Raw genomic sequence first — 19,040 nt, 5'->3', positions numbered from 1 at the left:
CTGATGTTGCAGCATCTTCTTCAGGCTTTTGAAGGGACCCCTTCCTCCATTCCATCTGTCCCCCCTTCGTTGCTCTAAGCAAATCATTGATGATCTTGAATTTCAATTCTCAGCAGCGAGCTTCTGAATCTCACTGGCTTGCTCTCCATCAGCGACCTTGGCCGTAGCCAACTTACTGGTGACAAAATCAGTGTCACTGTTGAGCTCCGCTGCTTCACCTTTAGCTGACTTGTTTCATAGACTAGGTTGCTTGAAGATGCATTAAGCACTCCTGAACTGGAGGACCTCAGGTCCCCCCTTGCTATCGTTGTTCCCGGTGTGTCCCCAGTGCCTTGAATGTTAGGAGGCACTGGCTATCTGTTGTCATCAGAACTCCCACTGGCTGGGGAAGCAGCTCCCAGGAGCCACGTATGTGATGTCATCATGTCGTGAAGGCCCCTCAAACGACTCGATCCCAGTCCAGGTGGCGTCCTCAGCCCACAACGCGTTCTTGTCGAGATGGTTCCTTCTGCTTCCAGAAGATCTAAGAAGATCTGGGTCCATGCTGGATACCTGCTCTGCTGAGTCTCCCCTCTCCTTTAGCCGTTCCACGACAGGGCGAGCCTTCGCTGGTCACGGATCTCAGCAAGATTTTCTCCAATACGAGGCCAGGCTCGGCAGCCTCTTGGCTGGGGGAGGCTGAATGGGACTGTCAGAACTTTATCCTCCATTCTGGTTTTGTTGTTACTGCTTATAGCATAAGACATAAGATTAATAATATCCATAACATGCAATGCTAGATCTTCTTGAAGTAAAGCACTTCCTTTTCTTTATATTGTTGCTTCCTTTGGGTTCCACTTTTGAGAAGCACATCATTGCCTCTCATTGTTTGGCAGATGAACTACAAATATACTTACCTTTACAATCTGATTGCCATGCTTCTGTGCAGACACTAGTAAACTGTCTTAGGGACATGTAATCATGGCTGGAGATAAACTTTCTTAAATTGAATAAAAACAAAACAGAAATTATTTTATTTGAACAACCCCACCTTGGTTGGGTACGAGAGCGCTATTGATCGTTTAGCCTCCTATTATCACCCTGTTATGTGGAACCTTGGTGATTTTTGATGGTGTTTTAAAACTTAATAAACAGATTAGCTTTGTTGTTAAGAAGAGCTTTTCCAATTGGTGAGAAAATGAAGACCTTTTTCCCACAACATGACTTTGGGAGAGTAATTTATGCTTTTATTACTTCTTGTTTCAAACTATTATAATTCTTTATATGTTGGATGTGATCAGGTGTTACTTTGTTACTTAACTGAACTTTTGAAACCCTATATTCCTTTCAAAGCCCTGCGGTCTACAAACCAAGCGCTCCTCAGTCTCCTAAATCGAGGCTGAAAAGCAGAGGCAACAAAGCCTTTACAGTGGTGACATCTGATCTCTGGAGTAATTTACCCTTTCACATAAGAGCAGCCCAAATTCTCAATCATTTAAAAATTTAAAAATGGTATATTTGCTTGCATATAGTTTTAACTGAGTTTAGTATCCTGGCTTTTACTGTGCTAACACAGCTTTTCCTTTTTTCTTTTGATTGATTCTTAGTATATATTTATTTATTGTTGGTTTTTAGAGACTGATCAACCGAGCATGTTTTATATAAACTATACTGCACTTAGTTCAATTGAGATTGTTTTAATATGCTATAACATAAATTTTGAATTAACTTGATGCACCCAAGCATATTATCATATTTAGACAAGAAAGACCTCACTTTCTGCCCTATGTTACCTATGTGGAGCGGTATTAATACTATTATTATTGCTAATAACATAGCAAATCATCAGCCTCACTTTCTAATGTCCTCCAATAATTATCCCCCCTTGAGGCTGATGATTGCTTGTCCATAACTTCCTACTTTGGCTCCACTGTCTGTTCTCCAGCTTCATGCTGACCCCGTCTGTATCCAGTTTACTTATGTCCAGTGAAGTGTCACCCTTTAGTTCTCCTCCTCCTGGAAAGACAAAGTTAGCTCTGACCAGGCTATTCCCTGGATCACACCTTTGAGATCTCCTGGCCATTTGATTTCAAAATAATGCCCACTACACTGGGAAGCTGTAAAGCATCAATTAACTGCAACACAGCCTCTCCATATACTAGAAGATTGCCTTCAACTCTCTGAAATCCCATCCATCTCTAAATATTAGCATTAGCATGACAAACCTCATTAACCTAGGCTGAATCAATGTACAAATTAAGTCTTACCTGTAGCCAGTGTACAAGCTGCTGTTAAAGCTTTTTGATCTGAGATCAGCGATGAACTCAGCAGATCAACCTTCTGAGCTTCTGGAGCAGAAAAACTTACACCTGCAGAATTAAGTTAAACAACCATGTAGCCCACATTACAGCCACACTCATCCCTAAAGCAAGAACCATCCAAAAGCAGTATTAAATTAGCTGCAATAAATTCATTATGCACATCAATTTTCTCAGCTCCTGAATTTGTCAGTCTGTGGCACAATCATGAGGAGTTCATTTTGGAAACAGGGTTACCATTATTACATCTTTAATAGTTCAGGGGCAGATAACCTTACCTCCTACCCCGTAGTCTTATTTGAGTGATAACAAACCTTGGGCAAAAAACAACACACACAATTGATGTGGCGTACAAAGAGTTACAGGATGACCTGGAGTTAAAATCCTAGTTTCTGAAAAACAAAGTCTGCTGCCATCAAACCTTGATAGCAAGGTGAGAAGCCAGCTTTCATGTTATCCAGTTTTATGTTGTAATAAAGCAGGAGTTGCTTATCTACTGGGGGATTCTGCGTAAGGGCAGCTCTTACCTAGCTCCTGCTATTAGCCACATATAAATGGAAAGGTTTCGAGTAATCTGATTACCCAATGCCAGGTCAGATTGCGTGTCCTGCTTCAGTGCATCAGATGTTGCTTCAGCTCCCACCGACCACTGCAACTAAGGATCAGAGTTAGTTTGTCCTGCTGCCTTATTGAAGCAGCAGAGATGCAGTTTTAAACACATAGTCACAAATCCACCGTCTGCTGAATCCTGCCATTCCCAAACATTCACCAACCGTTTGCAGTTGTCAGGTTTTAATCACAGTTTTTAACTGAGAGAGCAATTAGCTTCTTCTGTCCACTAAACTGGCTTCCTATATACTCAATGGTTTGTTAACAGAATTGCAAGAATTCTTTCATTTTGTTCTTTTAGAGGACGACAAATCAGCTGCACACTGTGAGACAGTACTGAGAGTATTCAGATACTGCAAATCTTGCACTACACTGCAAAAACTGACAGTCTATCTAAGTCTAATAATCTTACATTGAGCCAAAAAGTATTTTTGATCTTGTTTTGAGAGTGATATACTAAGCAGGAGCTGAATGTGTAAGATTATAAAACTTGTTTTTAGAATATATTACTTTTATTTCTTACTTAGTTACTAAATCCTTAAACTAGTTACTTTACATGCATTTTAGGCTAAATTATATCACTGAGACACTGTTTGAGGTCACATTGTATATTTCACAACCATTTTTAGATGCGAAAGCTTATTTTAAGGCCTCTCAGTAATAAGTCGCTTAGGCTTTTGTTGGCCCATCATTAACACATTTATTTACAATATTTACAAAGCTGCAGTGTAACATTTTATGTAGTACGAATCCACAGCCACAACATAGGCAATAAATCACAGCACATCTTCCCCTGTTTCATTTCAACTTTTAAGTGCAATGACATCATCAAGGTTATATTTTGTCAGAACATACATACTGCATTTGAAACTGACTGGATAATATGATGTAGGATCAACTAGCTTTTCAGCATCTATAAACTCTGTTGCTTGGGCGAGATTAGGAACTACAATTTTATTTGCTAAAAAATCTGTATTAAAGCCCACAGTCTCATAAAGCTGGTATTCAAAACAGTATAATGAACTGTCTACCACAAAAATGTTTTTAATAAGTCCAAAAACAGGAACTGTGTCACTCACACTGGTGATTATTAGAGACTTTTCACTTATGTACTTGTTCCCATTGAGAATAAGCCATTTTACTTTGACTCCATGTTGTATGCCACCTATCCCCAAAAAATCTCTTATCTTTGCTGCAATATACTCAGGATTTTTCACTTCAGAGACAGGACCCAATTCCTTCTCATGTACAAATATTGGATGCTCAGTGCCCAATTCATTTTGACAGCATTCAGAAAGCTGATTATGGTTCACAAGTGACTTACAGACATTTCTGAAGTTCAATTTAGATGCCCATTGTTTAAAAAAACAGTGCTTTGATTCGAATCTCATACACATGTGCCTTATCACAGGCCCCAGATGAAGAATCTGAGCAGGGAGATGCAACAGGTAATGTTGCTTAGGTATTATATTATTCTCAGGAAAAAGTTTCTTAAACTGTTTCAAATGCTGTTCAATCATATTCTTCAGTCTGAACACACTTTGTACAGATAAAATAGGGGCAAAGAGTATCTGAACAATCTTAATTAAGTCCAAAACAAACTGAACATATTCATTTTTCTCTATACTGTTGAGCAGAAAAGGCATGATCTTCAACAGTATCAGCATTTGCCCCGAGGACTGTTTCAGTTTATTGTCATTAGATGCCAAGGTAGTGACACTGATAGGGCAGGGTTTGTCACGTATGTCTACTGGTGACAAAGGAAAACTCTGTATGGCAGAATTGAACACATCCAACTCCATCTGTCCAGAGAGAACAAGGTGTTTTAGCACACACTTAATTTCCATGGGTGCAACACCCTCAAGAATGATGTGCATTATATCCTGTGGTGTTTGTTGAATGAGGTCAAAGGCTGGGAAATCAATCAGCTTGCTTCTAATGTTTATACCATAGGTGGTTTTGAGAGATGATTTCAAGAAGTCTGTGCAAGCCTTTTCTATTTCACAGCACTGCTTAATATGTTTTTTCATTGTCCTTTTAGTAAAACTTAGTTCATTAAAATTAATTTGCATTTCATCAAAGGTACATTCACAATGCCTACACTTACTATATGCAAAACCAACTCCTTCCTTGAAACCAGCAAGCTCATGTTGGGCAAGTGTGTCACCACAGACCGAAACTACAGCACCAAATAAATCCATGCTACCACGCTGTGTTTGGATTTTGACACCATTATAGAGCAACTTTAAGTCTTCATTAATCCTTTGTAATACAAAATCAACACCACATTTGTCAATATCATCAGCTTTTGCTATAGCAAGGAGTCTGATTGCAGCAAGCTTTGACCTAAACTTGGGGTCTATGTTTCCTAAAGTATAATAAAACATGAATAATTTATTTACTGAAGCATGTGACCCAAGAGGATTGCATATCTCTATTTCATCAGCATACAAAATTATCTGTAAAGCAGAAGGTTCTTTTGAAAACAGTGGATGGGATTTATAAATGCTCCCATCAATAATGTCATACAAAAACCCATCTTTGTGGCAACTCTGAGGTGCGGTGTTGATCATGGCAAAAATCCTGGAATTGGACAACAACTGTTCAAGGCTCCTAATAAGGGGTATATAGTAAAAACTTCTGTTTTTGATGGCAATTACTCTTGACTGTCCTTTGTTAACTCTGCAAACCTTTTGAGACATAACTACCTCCTCTGGTATGACTGGGTTAAAAAGCCTCTGGATTGTGCTGTCCTGAATGTATGTGGAAGCCATCATGGAGAAAGGATCTTGAAAATTTTCCAGTTCTGCCAATACTGCCTCTTGTAGCTGCTCCATATTGTCTGAATGTCTTTGAAAGAGCGACTTCATGGTGTCCTTCATGGTACTGAGAAGAGCAGTTTGATACTGCTGGACTCCAGAGACAATACTGTTGACACCCCTCTGAAACAAAAACAACAAAGAAATATGAGCTATATACAGTTTGTTCAATATGAGACTAGCATTACACTTCTTAAGAACATTCTGAATAGGATTTCATACCAAAATGATCTCTGTCCAGTTCTTGCTCAGAATTCAAAAGTCAGAATTACACTTCTCTGGTGTGCAGACTTTCTTTTTGCTCTTGTTCCTGCACCCTTTTGACCTCTTTTCACACGTGCGTGTTCTCATTACTTAAAAACAACACTGTTCCCACTAAATGCAAATCTAAGTATTAACACTGTAATGCTTTTTTATATGTTTATGTTAAATATGTATCCATCTGGTGCTGGCCCGGCCCGTCTGTCAAATTTCAAAAAGTCAATGTGGCCCCAGAGCCAAAAAGTTTGTGTGTATCCTTGTCACAAAATATGACACTGTTGTAGCTCTGACAGTGGAATTATAAAATGGTCCATAGAATTAGAATTGTAAGTTTACATGCTTTCAAGACCTTTTCCCAGTCTTATTCAAGCACTTTTCAAACTCTATCAAGGACCAATTTTCAAGTCTTTATAAGCAAATTATGACTGTGGTAAAACGCATACTTAAATGCAGACACACATACATATATTCAATATATATTTTATTTCCCTAACACTTAGGTTTGTGCAATACCTGGGATAGGTGACATCTTTCCCGGACACTGATGGTAAATGCAGCTGCACATCTGACGAGATTTTCACTTGCTGTAGCAGCTCCTTCCTGTAGATATGTTGTGTTAATATACATTAAAAAAATAATATAAACACCTGAATGTTAACTGTTAAACATTTTCATTAGCAAACATTGCATCTTACCTGATTATCAGTATTTGGAGTCTGGAAATCCTCAAGCTCCGGACTTGACATTTCATTTGGAATGACAGGTATGTTGACCTCACTGTCGGTCCTTTGCATTCCTTGTGTTTTAGTGGCACAGTCAGAAAAAACTGGTATGTCAAAATGTTCACCTGCAGCATGTGATAAGTCAGATGATGCTGCTGTCATCCACTGGGTAGGAGGGTTCCCAGTCGCAAGATACAGAGCATGAGTGCGTCTGATATGGTAGTAAAAAGAGTTAAAGACTCTGTATTCCTCTGTACAACCATCTATTCCGCATATGACTCGGAAGTTTGGACTGCGGCTATGTGTTTTGTTAATATGGCTTAAGAGAGACTTCAATGTTAAGGCAACAAAAACAAAGCAAATCATACACCTCCAACAGGCCATGTTAAACCGCCAAAAAGAAAAAACAGGGCAGCTAGCTGAATGCAGACAGTCTATTCTTAGCCTAATGAAAATCTTCACTCACGGCAAAATCAAGTCATGCTAGCACTACAACACACGTTCGTAAACCTCTATTAGAAATGTAAATGTAGCAGAAGAAAGTAGACAAAACGTTCAGTCTAAGAAGCAAGAGCAGAAACAAATACCTTACTTCTTCACATCACTTTTGAGCTGTTGTTGGCGGGCTCATACAGGCGCTGCAGGTCATTACCAAATATGGAGGGGGGTCGGTTACATCAAAACTCTCATTAAATCTAGTTTAAACTCTAGTTATTGTGATTCAGTAAGGGACCACAACAGGAGTAATAATTAAAATGTAATTTATAGTTATAATATCCCCCTATTATGACTGTTATTACTTTACAAGTTTTAGAAACATTATTATGGTCTGCACCTACTCCCCCCTGACTGCCCTCATGTGGTCACGTCTGTCCTGTAACCGTTTGAAGGGGAGCGAAGAAGCAGGCTTGGACTGGATTCTGCTGAGGTAAGGAGAACTTTTACAGCATTTGATTTAAAAATTTTGTACTACTGGGAAAACAGCAGCCTGGTCCAGCAATCAGTTTACCCATGGATGGACTATCAGTTCTCATAATACGTCCACAAGTTTTTTGCCACTGTAGCCTAAAAGCCAGCTAGCTAAGCTTGCTTAGCTAATATTAGCTAACAGGTTTGGTCCTGCAATTTACGTTACAATGCGATTTTTTTTTTTGTTTACCATGACTAACCAATGGTGTTAAAAGTTTGAATATAATTTTCCACATAAAATATGTACATGTTTGATGTAATTAGCAGGACATGCAGACAGACTTGGTACTAATGAATGTAGGAACAGCAGATGCAGATCAGAGGCAGGTGTGCATGTCTTAGCTGAGGGACCTATGCAGGCTGTGGAGGAAAATGCTGAGAGTTTAGTTTCTGCACTAGTTGAGGCTCCTGTCAATCACTCTGGGTCCACTGTATACAGAAGGAAAATACATGTGTTGTATTTGAAAAGTCCATAAGGTGTTGTACTGTTTGAATGGTCTGACATACTTCTGAGCATGATTTTTTGAGCCTTGGCTTAATGTCGTGTTTTTTTTCATGCCCTCAGATAAAGGCGCAATTAAAAGGAAGACACACGGAAATCATGGATGGACTAGATGATGTTACAGTATCAGTTCTAAATGGTATGTCAAGTTTAAGTGTCTTTAATAAAATAAAGTTGTCCATGCTGACATTGGTTTCAAATTTGAATTTTAACTATTTATGTAATCTCAAAACACCCAAATGTCAAAATTTTATTCTATTTATATTTATTTGTAGCTGGGAGATAAAACAGTAAGAGGACAATTTGGATTTTATTTGCCCTGTCAAGTTGAATACCATTAAATTTATAAGGTCCAAGTTTTTCAACTCTAAAAGGTTTATTACTATTTGACCTCTCTTTACAGCTGCCAACATAGATGAGGTTTTAATCCACACCCTCAGTCGTGATGATTTAAGAGATCTTTTTCCTGGTCCAGAAAACTTTCTCAGGAGGAAACAGTTGTGGGCTCATCTTCACAAAGAGGCAAGTTTTTGCTGCCTTTGATCTAAAAACGTGTAGTGCAGTTTTGTTTGTGACACCTACAATATTTATGTTTTGAATTATTTTCTTAGGAGGACTATTCCACCTTACCAGACAAAGCTGGCCCTGGTGAAGCAGGAACTAGGTCTTCACCTAAAGGAACACCTCCATCTCCCCAGACATCCACTCCTTTGGTAAAGAAAACCCCAGAGAAGACTCTACAGCTTCCCAGTCCTCCTGAATATGTGATCTATACAGATGGTGAGCTGGAACTAGCTCGGAAACACTATTTTGAGATGGCCTGCACTGGTAGAGAGGGAGAAGCTGCCATGTCCAAAGAGCTGAGATGCAGGCTGGTGAGAAACACTGTCACCAGCATGATTTCAATCTTGAGAGCAAGTCGACAAGGAGAGGAGTTACGATACCCGTCCAAGTACGATGTTACTGCCATGGCTAAGAAACTAGTGGAGTATTATCCCATGCTACAGGATAACGACTTACCTGCCAAATATGTATGTGATTACATTTTTTTCACATTTATTTCAGACTTCTGAAATTATATACGTGATATTACGTTTCTTTTTTTCTTTCAACATCTTATTCACCATAGACGAGCATGTACAGTTATCTTCAGAAGAGGATCCTGAATATTAAGTCCCCTCGAAAGAGGCAGGGTCCCACACCAGAGAGGGGCCGTTCAAAAAAAAGGCGCCACATTGAGTTCTCACCAAGTGACCAGGGAGAAGATGATGATGCAGATTCAAGTGGCGGATCAACGATTCTTTTGCCACCAGTGAGCAGTTCTGATGGCGACAGTTCAGGTAATTGACAAATTCTAATTATGGCAATAATGATGGACGTGAAGGCTGGATGACTTTGATAGATTGGGATGTCTTGATATATTACACTTTAAATTTAAACTTGATTAGGTTTTGATCTGTTGTGACAGGATGTGATTTTTCAATATTCATGTATTTGACTTTCTGTAGAATAACCATCATAAATATATAACACACAATGTTAGGCTTGCTGGCTAAAACACATAGTATCATTTAGATTGATATGTTGGATCCAGTTACGGATTCTGTATTTTCCCCTTTAGTCAACATGGATAGTCTAGCAACACAGGCCAGGCATTACAAGACTCTGCAGGACCTGTATAAGAAGCCAAAACCCAACCGAGATGCTGTTTGCCAAATTCTTGACCTTGAGTTTCAATCAAGAAGAGCCTTCATTGACAGCGATGTTCTGAAAGAAGAAGATAGGCCAACAAAGATTCTAGAGGCATATCCATGTTTCAAGGAGCTTCACAATGTAAGTGACTTACTTTTCATCGTGGCTTTCTTATAAAGCAAGCACTGGTGCAGGTTTTAACATTTACTTGCACTATAGGTGATGGATGAGCTACGGCGGATCCTGGATAAGAACAACAACAAATTCATAACTGAAGTAAAGGCAAGATGGGAGGACTTCTGCTCCATGGTTCAGTTTTATGGTCTTTGGAAGAAGGTGTTAAAGCCACCGATGAACCAAAATAGAGGTTAGTCATTGTGCTATCTTTAATACATCATGTAGCTGTTTTCAGAGACATAAATATGTATAGGATTGTGTATGATAGTGCTGATTAAATAAAACTGGAACAACAGTACTGTTCATGGTGACACCTAATTTTCTGTGGTATCAAGATTAAGTTGCCAATCAAATTTAGATCATTTAGGATTGAACTAAACATTGATTTATTTTGTTCCAGTGGAATGCAACATCGCCCTGTTTAGGGCACTCCCCACACTCTTCCCCTCACCAACTGCGCCACCCAAGAAGCTGGGACATGCCAGTGAGGCATTGCTTCATGTCCTTCAGGTCAGAGTTTGTTCATATTGTTATCAGTTAATATATAGATACTTTATTGATCCCGAAGGAAAGTAGGCAATGTATGTCTGCAAGGGCTTTCACTGTACATTTTGGCAATTTATTTGGTCCTTTTTAAGCATCTCTGCTCCTAAAAATAATAGAATTTACATTTGAAAATTGATACTGAAATTTCTGCAGCACTATGTTGGTCAGAGGACAGCGTGGCCTGCCAAAATACAAATACAGACCAATGTCTACAGGAAACACTAATAAATTGATTAAAAATAACTAATTAAACTAAAATTCATTAAAATCATAAAAATTCACAAAACAAACTGGAAGTAATAACAGATTTAAAACATTACAGGTGCAGTATCTCTGTCATTTCCCAAAGTATGTGGAGAATGACTACTAACAGTGACTAAGACACAAGTTAATCTTGTCATAATTATTTCATTGGCAGGCATATTTGACATTTTCTGTAGGGCATTTTTCAAACTAAAGAAACAAAATGATATGAAGATGAGCTGTACCACCTGTATTCTATGATTGTGATCATTCATATATATATATATACATATATACATAATAGTGTCTCAGTAGTTTGACTGCTCAGCTAGTTTTTTAATGTCTCTCTTCTCTGTTTTGTCCTTTTTTCTTTAGCCAACAGAAGATCCAGCCATCTACCTTCAGAGGAGATCTCTCTTCAGCCCTGTTTTGCTCTTTGATGGGTCCCACTGTATTATGGCAATTGGAACCACACCCATCACCACATTTGCTGAAGAAGACCTCCGTCAAGGTTTGCTGTATCTGATGGCATACTACTACACCTTGCATCTCACATATCCAAAGTGTGTGGCAACCCTTCTGTCTGTCATTCAGACTGAAGTGTTAAAGGACAGTATCCATGAGCGAGACACCACAGGCTCATACAAAAAAGCCATGGCAGAGTGGAAGGCTTTTATTCAGGAGTAGAGTTGTACAGGTACACGACTTTCATGTCTGTGTTGGAAAGTTTTAACCTAACATAAGAGCTGTAAAAAGACATTTAAATTCTTCATTTTTGTTTATCTAATACAAACACATCTTCTGTTCTTCAAATGTTCTGCTTTATAATGTGAGTTTCAGTAGCTTTAAATGTTGATTAGAGTTAATTAACTTTACCAGTTTTTAGTTGTAATTGAAAGTTACTATTAGTTCAATGACACCATGTATAATGTATAGCATTACTTGCATTACAACCTCAACATTACCATTTCTGTGTGGGTTTGTTTTGCACATTCATGTGTGCAATGCTGTATACTATTGTTGCTATTTGGAGAAGCAATTTAAATAAAGGCTGTTGTATATTGTACTGTGTTTTTGGATTCATTTAGTGTAAATGCTTTCTTATTTTAAGACAGAATATGTAGAATTAGCAATTCTTGAATTCAGAAGAACAGCTGTTAGTTCCTCTTGTTTTAAGAGTTTTTCTCTCAAAGTGAGAAAGAAAAAAACACTGAAAGAAGCATTGGCAGGCTAGTTTTGAGTTTATTTGACTTGATAAAGCACTTGAAATGAGTGTTAAACAACTTGTTTTAAGTTATTTCTCACTTGTCTAAAGACTAGATATTTTGTCTTATTTCAAGAAATCTTATCAAGTGTAATTATCTCAATCCACTGGCAGAATATTTCACTTGATTATAGTCTGAATCTTTCCAAATTAAGTAGTTTTTTCCTTATATTTAGACAGGTAGTTTTTGCAGTGTAAAATTTTGTTGAAGATGTTAGGGCTGTTAATCACAATTATCACAGTTATCATAGAATGTACTAAGTACTAAACATAAATACCACTTAATATCTGGTGCACTGTTAGAAAGCAAAGATATGGATCAGGAACCACAGGTGTATCAGAATCTGTAATTGCATCAGTATGTAACTGTCTGAATTTGGTTTTAATGTATGAGCTTTAAATAGCACTCCAGCCTTCAATAGCTCATCAATATTAAGCCTGATAGCTTCAATGGCATGTGACTTAAATGAACATTGTCTAATTTAATAAGGTAATTTGACCCCAGGTTTCAGCTCAACTGTATCAGGCTGGGCAAATTTGAGCCTTCCCTCATTTCAAGGATTCAAGGATTATATTTGCCATCTGTGCATGGACCAAAGTCTCGACACATTGGAATTTTTGTGCAGGGCTCTCTCGTAGTCAGCCAAGTATACGGAGTTGTTTCGCTCAGTTGAGATGAAACCTGTTTCATTAACCACCTATGTTCAAATGATAATTGAATTTGATCTACACATGTTTATCTAATAAACTATTCATTCACACTTCAATCACACTTGGTGGTGGTAAGCTACTAATGCAGTCCTGCCCTGGGTCAGTCTGACAGAAACATGGCTGCCAGTTCGCGCCCACCGCCACCAAACACCAACCACACAATCACATTCACACTTAAGCAATGTGGGGTAAGTGTTTTGTCCATGATACAATGACAGACAGGGACTCAACCCAGCAACCCTCCGGTTGCGAGGTGAGCACCTACCCACTGCAACCCACATTATTCACTAACACTGTTTGTCTTTAGAAATGTGCATGCATTTAGTGTGTAGTTAGATTCCCTCTAAAATAAGCTTTGTCTTTTTAAACATCTGTGCAGTACATGAGAGTATGTCCACGAGCAATCAGCAAAGAGACGCGGCCCAGCATTTGACACTTGTTACCAGTTTTTCAGTCCATCAGGTGCAGCAGCCACACCCTGTGGAGCAAAGTAGATGTAGATGTAGTCACTAGTAAAAAGAAAAGTGTTCTTTTATTGATCAGTTCATCAAAACACAGTTCATAGTCTTTGGACTCCAGTTTCTCATCCAACAGTAAATGTAGAGCAATCCAGGCTCCTCAGCTCCTCAGTCTCTTCCTTTGCGTTCGTACCCAGAGCTCCCACATTTCATCCATCGTTCATTTAACATGGAGTCTTCAGTCACTGGCTGCAACCAAAACACCTCAGGTTGAACCCAGACACAGTCTCTGTGTCTGTTGGCACATCATCATTCTGTGTGCTTCCTCAGTTGACAGTTTGCATACAGTTCATCACTGTTGCACATGATTTTGCTTCTAAAGAACACAGAATGTCTTTTCTCATGAGACTTATTGAAATGTCAGCTCACTTGACAAATTAAAGGATACGTCAGGTTGCTCCTTTTCCTCTTCGGGCCTTTCTGGACCTCCTTATGGCCAACAGGCTGTTGGTCTCGCCCAAGAGGTCATGTGGCAGTCTCTCTGGAGGTGACCTGTGAAGTTACCTTTAAGCAGGTTGTTCCTCTGTTGAGTAGGCTGAGTGAGTCCAAGCAGCGGTCCTGGCTGTGACAGTTCTCTCCTTCCTCCACGCCAGGTCACTCTGCCTCTCATCTGCTTCTAGTTTCTCCCACTCAGGTGTACAGGTCCAGATTGTCACCTTGATTAACATGCATGTGTACAACAGGCACAGCAGATTCAGTTAGAGTGTTAGGAACAGTTGGTGCAGGGAATCCACCCGTTACCTGTGTAGTGCTGACAGCAGGAGGAGCAGGCTGGGTGAGCGAGAAGAAGCTGCAAGACTCTGAGCAGTGTTAGCAGTCAGCACTGCAGCCTGAGCCTCAGTGTGCAGTTATCAGAGGTGTTTAGCCTTCTCCTTCCTCTGATTGGTCAGCTCTCTCAGTCTCTCTCCTCCGTTGGAATGTATGCAGCACTTTTGCTGGACTCTCCTCCTCTGTCAGGATTTCTCCTATCTTAGAAGAGCTCTGCCATCAGGATACTGCAGCCTGAAAAACTCCACTATACAGTGTGTTGCATCTCCAGTTTCACATCATCAGGCAGGTTAGTCTGGAATACTCTGCTCAGCTCACTGGGATGTCTCCCAAGAGCTTAAATGTCTCAAAGTGCAGAGTAGCTCCTGCAGCATTTTCTCCAAAGGAAATGATGACTTACTTGGTTTTTGTGATGTTGAAAACAGTCCATCAGCCATTCTCACCATGTCCATAAACATCCATGGCTCATGGGTAGACACACCTCACCCCCTTCACGGTGGAGCACACAGACACATTGCGCTCCCCCTCCTCCCACTCAGGAGGTAAGAGTTCTTGTGTGTCTGGACGTCACTTTGCTGACTGTCCGTCTGGTGTATTATCTTCCAACCTCTGCAGCCGTCTCCCTCTTGCTCCTGCCTCCTTTGCAGAAAGGTCATCCTCTTCCTTGTCCAGCTGTTGTTGTTGTTGTTTAGGAAGGTTGCTGTGGAGACCTGCAGCATCATCTGTAAATCATCTCTGGACACAATGTTAGTAGAAGAGAACAGATTGCATTCTGCTCATGTACTCTGCTCTTTGTCTTCATGGTTTTTGTTTAAAGGTCCACTTCTTGTGTGACGTCACTCACTGCAGTTTGCTCAGAGGACATGCTTCTCAAAAATTACCTTCAAGCACCTAAAGAATAAAGTGGAGGCATTTTCTGCCACAATGGGGCAGAGGAAGAAACTTCAGGAATTTTTCCTTTTTTTTTTTTTTTTTTTTTTTTTGACTGTTTCACCTCCACTTCATTACATAATTTCTGTTTACCATAGATTTTGCTTTAATCTATTTCCCCTCTATCATAACCCCAAAACCACTTTCTATCAGTAAACACATTCTCATCTATGTTCAACTCAGCAACATGCCATGTTAAAAGATACCAGGTGAAAGTCAGAGATGGAAGTCCATCATTGTCATTGTGCATACACCACACTCCTGGTTGGAGGTGGATATTACCGTTTTATTACCGTGTGCATGGGGCTGTGGATCACCCCCTGTTTTAGAGGGTCTCCATGGGTTCCTTCTCCACACTCGCTCTCTGAGAATAACAGTGTCCACTGTGAAACAATAACTGTCTCTCTGGCTGTAAGTTCTACTCAAAGAGTAATCTCTCAGCACCATCAAATTTATTCATTTCATTTGCTATTTATTTCAAATGTATTTATTTATATACTAATTTGGTAAACTTACAGATTTAACTCTATAACTATGTCTGGAACCAGGCAGATATACAGCAGAGAGGTCATTGCAACTCAATTTGCCCCCTTCTTCTAAACCCTCCGGTATTCAAAGAATGCGCTGAGGTGAAGACATCATCTGCACTGAGAACACACACACAAATATCCAAACAATATTTCCCGAGGACCAACTTACAGATTTTTCTCTTTCTAGGAACTCCTTTTGACTTCATCTTGAATTATATTTTAAATTAAGGTTCTTGTGAGTTGTCAAAGCTTCAGGTTGATCAGCTGAGTGTCCTGCAGTCTCTCAGACCTGTTACACAGAAGTGTTTCTAATAATCAGATTATATTTTGTTTCTAAAATTCCTTTATTTCCTCAGAGGCTCAGCTGTTATTTCATCCTCTGTAATCTATTCTCACCACTTCTTTACCTCACTCACACCTACTACATTTATATTTTCACTTCAATCTATTTATTTTAGGCTCAGTTTGTGTCCAAGCTATATTATTATCATTACTATCTTGTTATTATTTATTATTCATACTATTGTTGTTATTATAGCTATTTTATTTAATTCTCTTACTCCTTTTCTGCCAAATATTTTAACATTTATTTCCCCTTATTCTTCCAAGTTTATGATTCATTCTTACCCATTCACTTAGGCTTTTTTGATTTTATTTGACTCTTTTTCTAGTTAATGTTACTTCTCTTATTAGTTTTAATCAATCCAATTATTCTATCAGAGGTTTATCACATTTAAATGGGTTATTCTTTTACTCAAATGTATTTAAACTGTTCCTGTTTTCCCTTTTTGGTCTCTAATTTAACACTTCTAGCCCCTCCAGATTATCTACTTTCAAACTTTTTACACTCTTCAATATTAACTTTAAACCTCAATGATTAATTTTCCTAGTTTACACTTATTTCTCACAATTTTATGCAAATTTTCATTCAACAATTACATAGAAAAGCAGACAAGCTCTGCTTTTAATATACACACACAAGCAGATGTATGCTGCTGCAGGCCGAGGCCTTGCAGCCTGCAGCAGGCCCATCTCTATAAATCACTCCTCTACTACACTGACCACCAGTTCATGAACACATCTAGTTTGGTTTATTTAATCTACACTCAGATTATTTCCCAGTTATTTTATTGTTACCATTACATCATATTATCTGTTATTCTACTACAGCTGTTAGAGATTTTATTTATTTCTTCACTATCTTCTAGTTTTCCCCAAGTATTTCCTCCCTTATTTTTACCAATTTCTCCCAATTGTGTCATTTGTTCTCGCTCACCTATTTTAAACTTCATCCATCCATCCATTCACTTCCGCTTATCCTGTTCAGGGTCGCGGGGGGGCTGGAGCCTATCCCAGCTGTCATAGGGCGAGAGGCAGGGTACACCCTGTACAGGTCGCCAGCCTGTCGCAGGGCCAACACAGAGAGACAAACAACCTTTCACACTCACATTCATGCTCTCATTCACACCTATGGGCAATTTAGATTAGCCAATTAACCTAACCCCAGTAAGTGCATGTCTTTGGAATGTGGGAGGAAACCGGAGTACCCGGAGGAAACCCACGCAAGCACGGGGAGAACATGCAAACTCCACACAGAGAGAGGGAGAGGCCTGAGCCAAGGTGGAATCGAACCCAGGCCTTCCAGATGGTATTCTAACTGTGAGGCAGCAGTGCTAACCACTGCGCCACCGTGCTGCCCTATTTTAAACTTCTAATTCTAATCTACTTCTTTTCAGCTTTTCTATTGACCAACATCAATTTTAACATTGTTTGGATGACTTACTGGCTCCAGCAGGAGCTTTGTTTGGTTCACATGACTATTTTTATTTGAGCTCCTCCTGATTGTCCAGTCTTTAACCTATTACTGGTTACAAGGTTACTACTAACCCCAATTCATAAATTCCTTATTCACATATGCCCAACTTTTTTTCTTTTAGAGCAGAGAGAGAACTGCCCAGCGACAGCACTCTCTCTCTCTCTCTCTCCCAAACTCCCTGCCTGGTTACACACACACATCCCAGGCTCTCCCACACACACACACATACAGGCGGGTAGACACACACACACAGGTCTGCAGCCAAGGCCTTTGCAGCCGCAGCAGCTTCTCTCCCCTCATCCCACAGCAGGTTATATTCTTGAAGCACAATTTACAGCAATTAACAAGGATAAATGAATTATACTTTTCAAAAGCAGAATATACAGTAGGGAATAACTACAAGCCCAGGCAGTATGTACAAAATATTACCTAAATACAACTTAACCAAGTGGCACCACTTATCCAGTGCCTGATGTCATAATCTTGAGCCGAATCTCGATGTCTTATATTCAAAAGGTTTCCCCCTTCAGAGAGCTACCCCTAAAAGCTTATCTCAATTCGCCCCTGGTAGTTGTCGACCCCGGCCGTGCAGCCCACTTCCTTCAGAACCCGAACACTTTTCGAATTCCGAAGAATCGTGCGGTAACAGCCGTGCGACTTTTGCTAGCTTCCTTTATTCATACAGTGACTCCTCCAGGCCGAATCTGTCAGTGTCTTGTCGTCTAAAGGCTTTCCGAATTGTCTCAGACAACCCCCAAGAGATAACTTCCGGATACACGACCTGGGCAATATCTCCCGCGGCAGATGGCGGCCTGAGCTCGTCCGGCCCAAGATAAAAGGTTGGACCGGATAATTCTCAGTGGTAAATCTCCGCGAGACCATTTCACTTTATTCTCAACAGCGCTACTCAATATAATACCTCACAGAACAAATAACGACAAGACGAACAGACAAAACAAACACCATTCACAGCTGCGATTTCACTCACAACACGCATTCAGAGTTCAGCCATGCAATAAAAACCCCAGACACAACATCCGCTCAATCCAGGAGTCTCCTTTTATCCAGATTAGACCATTTTAGCTCAAAATAGCCGACCACAAAACCCTTAAATTTTACAAATTCTTTATCCAGAGCAAGACAGCTGTTTTATTTTGAAAGTGTAACCAGGAACCTGGGCGGAAGTCTCAGTCACACGGACGACACCAATGATGCAGAAAACTGCTTTACTTACTTTTGCGCGCTTTTGGTGTTCTCCGTAGCAACGTGAGGCTCCGTCCAAACCCTAGGTACCTCTCCAGCTGTTCTTATCTCGGAGTCCCATCTGGGGTGCCAAAATGTCGGGTCGTGGTTTCGGCTCTCTCCAGATGTTTCTCTTACCAGGCGGAGGGGAGACCAATGGAAGCAAATGCACCTTGAAAAAAAACTCCACACTTCACAAAAACTCACTGGAGATGAGCAGGTTTCGTTTCCAGGATTTATTGAAGCACAAAGTTAAATAAAGTACCAGAAAGCAAAAAGCCCTCCCGAGAGTGAGTGCCTTTGGAGCCGTTACAAAGGTGGTAGAGGAAGAGCAAAAAAGTAGAAGTCCAGAATTTAACAGAGTATAAGAAAGCAAAGAAGCCCTCTCAGGAGTGAGTACCTTGCAGCCGCAGCAACAGGGGAA

General features: G+C 39.8%; 2 protein-coding genes across 3 annotated transcripts; one reads left to right on the top strand and one right to left on the bottom strand.

The window, feature by feature from the left end:
• Positions 1 to 366: 366 nt before the first annotated feature.
• LOC115776614 (uncharacterized) lies at positions 367 to 7,267 on the bottom strand. The gene is made up of 4 exons (XM_030724339.1): positions 6,682 to 7,267; positions 6,500 to 6,586; positions 4,855 to 5,848; positions 367 to 608 (listed from the first exon to the last, which is right to left on the bottom strand). The coding sequence occupies exons 1-4, from the start codon at positions 7,090 to 7,092 to the stop codon at positions 367 to 369; spliced, it is 1,734 nt and encodes a 577-aa protein (XP_030580199.1). The 5' UTR covers positions 7,093 to 7,267.
• A 126-nt stretch (positions 7,268 to 7,393) lies between these two features.
• On the top strand, positions 7,394 to 11,905 carry LOC115776609 (uncharacterized). Of its 2 annotated transcripts, none has more exons than XM_030724334.1 (9): positions 7,394 to 7,636; positions 8,243 to 8,318; positions 8,583 to 8,701; positions 8,791 to 9,210; positions 9,309 to 9,519; positions 9,801 to 10,012; positions 10,091 to 10,238; positions 10,449 to 10,558; positions 11,213 to 11,904. In XM_030724334.1, exons 2-9 carry the CDS (start codon positions 8,279 to 8,281, stop codon positions 11,522 to 11,524), a joined length of 1,572 nt encoding a protein of 523 aa, XP_030580194.1. In that variant the 5' UTR covers positions 7,394 to 7,636; positions 8,243 to 8,278; the 3' UTR covers positions 11,525 to 11,904. The 2 variants fall into 2 exon arrangements, with proteins under 2 accessions (XP_030580194.1, XP_030580195.1); XM_030724335.1 differs by lacking the exon at positions 7,394 to 7,636 and adding an exon at positions 8,016 to 8,154 and having other exon boundaries at positions 11,213 to 11,905.
• Positions 11,906 to 19,040: the final 7,135 nt, after the last annotated feature.

The sequence above is a fragment of the Archocentrus centrarchus genome, unplaced genomic scaffold (genome assembly GCF_007364275.1).
Source record: "Archocentrus centrarchus isolate MPI-CPG fArcCen1 unplaced genomic scaffold, fArcCen1 scaffold_35_ctg1, whole genome shotgun sequence".
Taxonomy (NCBI): Eukaryota; Metazoa; Chordata; class Actinopteri; order Cichliformes; family Cichlidae; genus Archocentrus; species Archocentrus centrarchus.
This window is presented reverse-complemented; position numbering and strand designations above follow the sequence as displayed.

What these genes read in the sequence shown, in the direction of transcription:
- LOC115776609 (XM_030724335.1), top strand. Translation starts at nt 8,279, where the DNA reads ATGGATGGACTAGATGATGTTACAGTATCAGTTCTAAATG. An exon ending in GGGCTCATCTTCACAAAGAG is followed by an intron (nt 8,702 to 8,790) that starts GCAAGTTTTTGC and finishes TTATTTTCTTAG; the next exon opens with GAGGACTATTCCACCTTACC. An exon ending in CATTGCTTCATGTCCTTCAG is followed by an intron (nt 10,559 to 11,212) that starts GTCAGAGTTTGT and finishes TTTTTTCTTTAG; the next exon opens with CCAACAGAAGATCCAGCCAT.
- LOC115776614 (XM_030724339.1), bottom strand. Translation starts at nt 7,092, where the DNA reads ATGGCCTGTTGGAGGTGTATGATTTGCTTTGTTTTTGTTGCCTTAACA. An exon ending in CTCCAAATACTGATAATCAG is followed by an intron (nt 6,587 to 6,681) that starts GTAAGATGCAAT and finishes ACATATCTACAG; the next exon opens with GAAGGAGCTGCTACAGCAAG. An exon ending in AAAGATGTCACCTATCCCAG is followed by an intron (nt 5,849 to 6,499) that starts GTATTGCACAAA and finishes TTTTTGTTTCAG; the next exon opens with AGGGGTGTCAACAGTATTGT.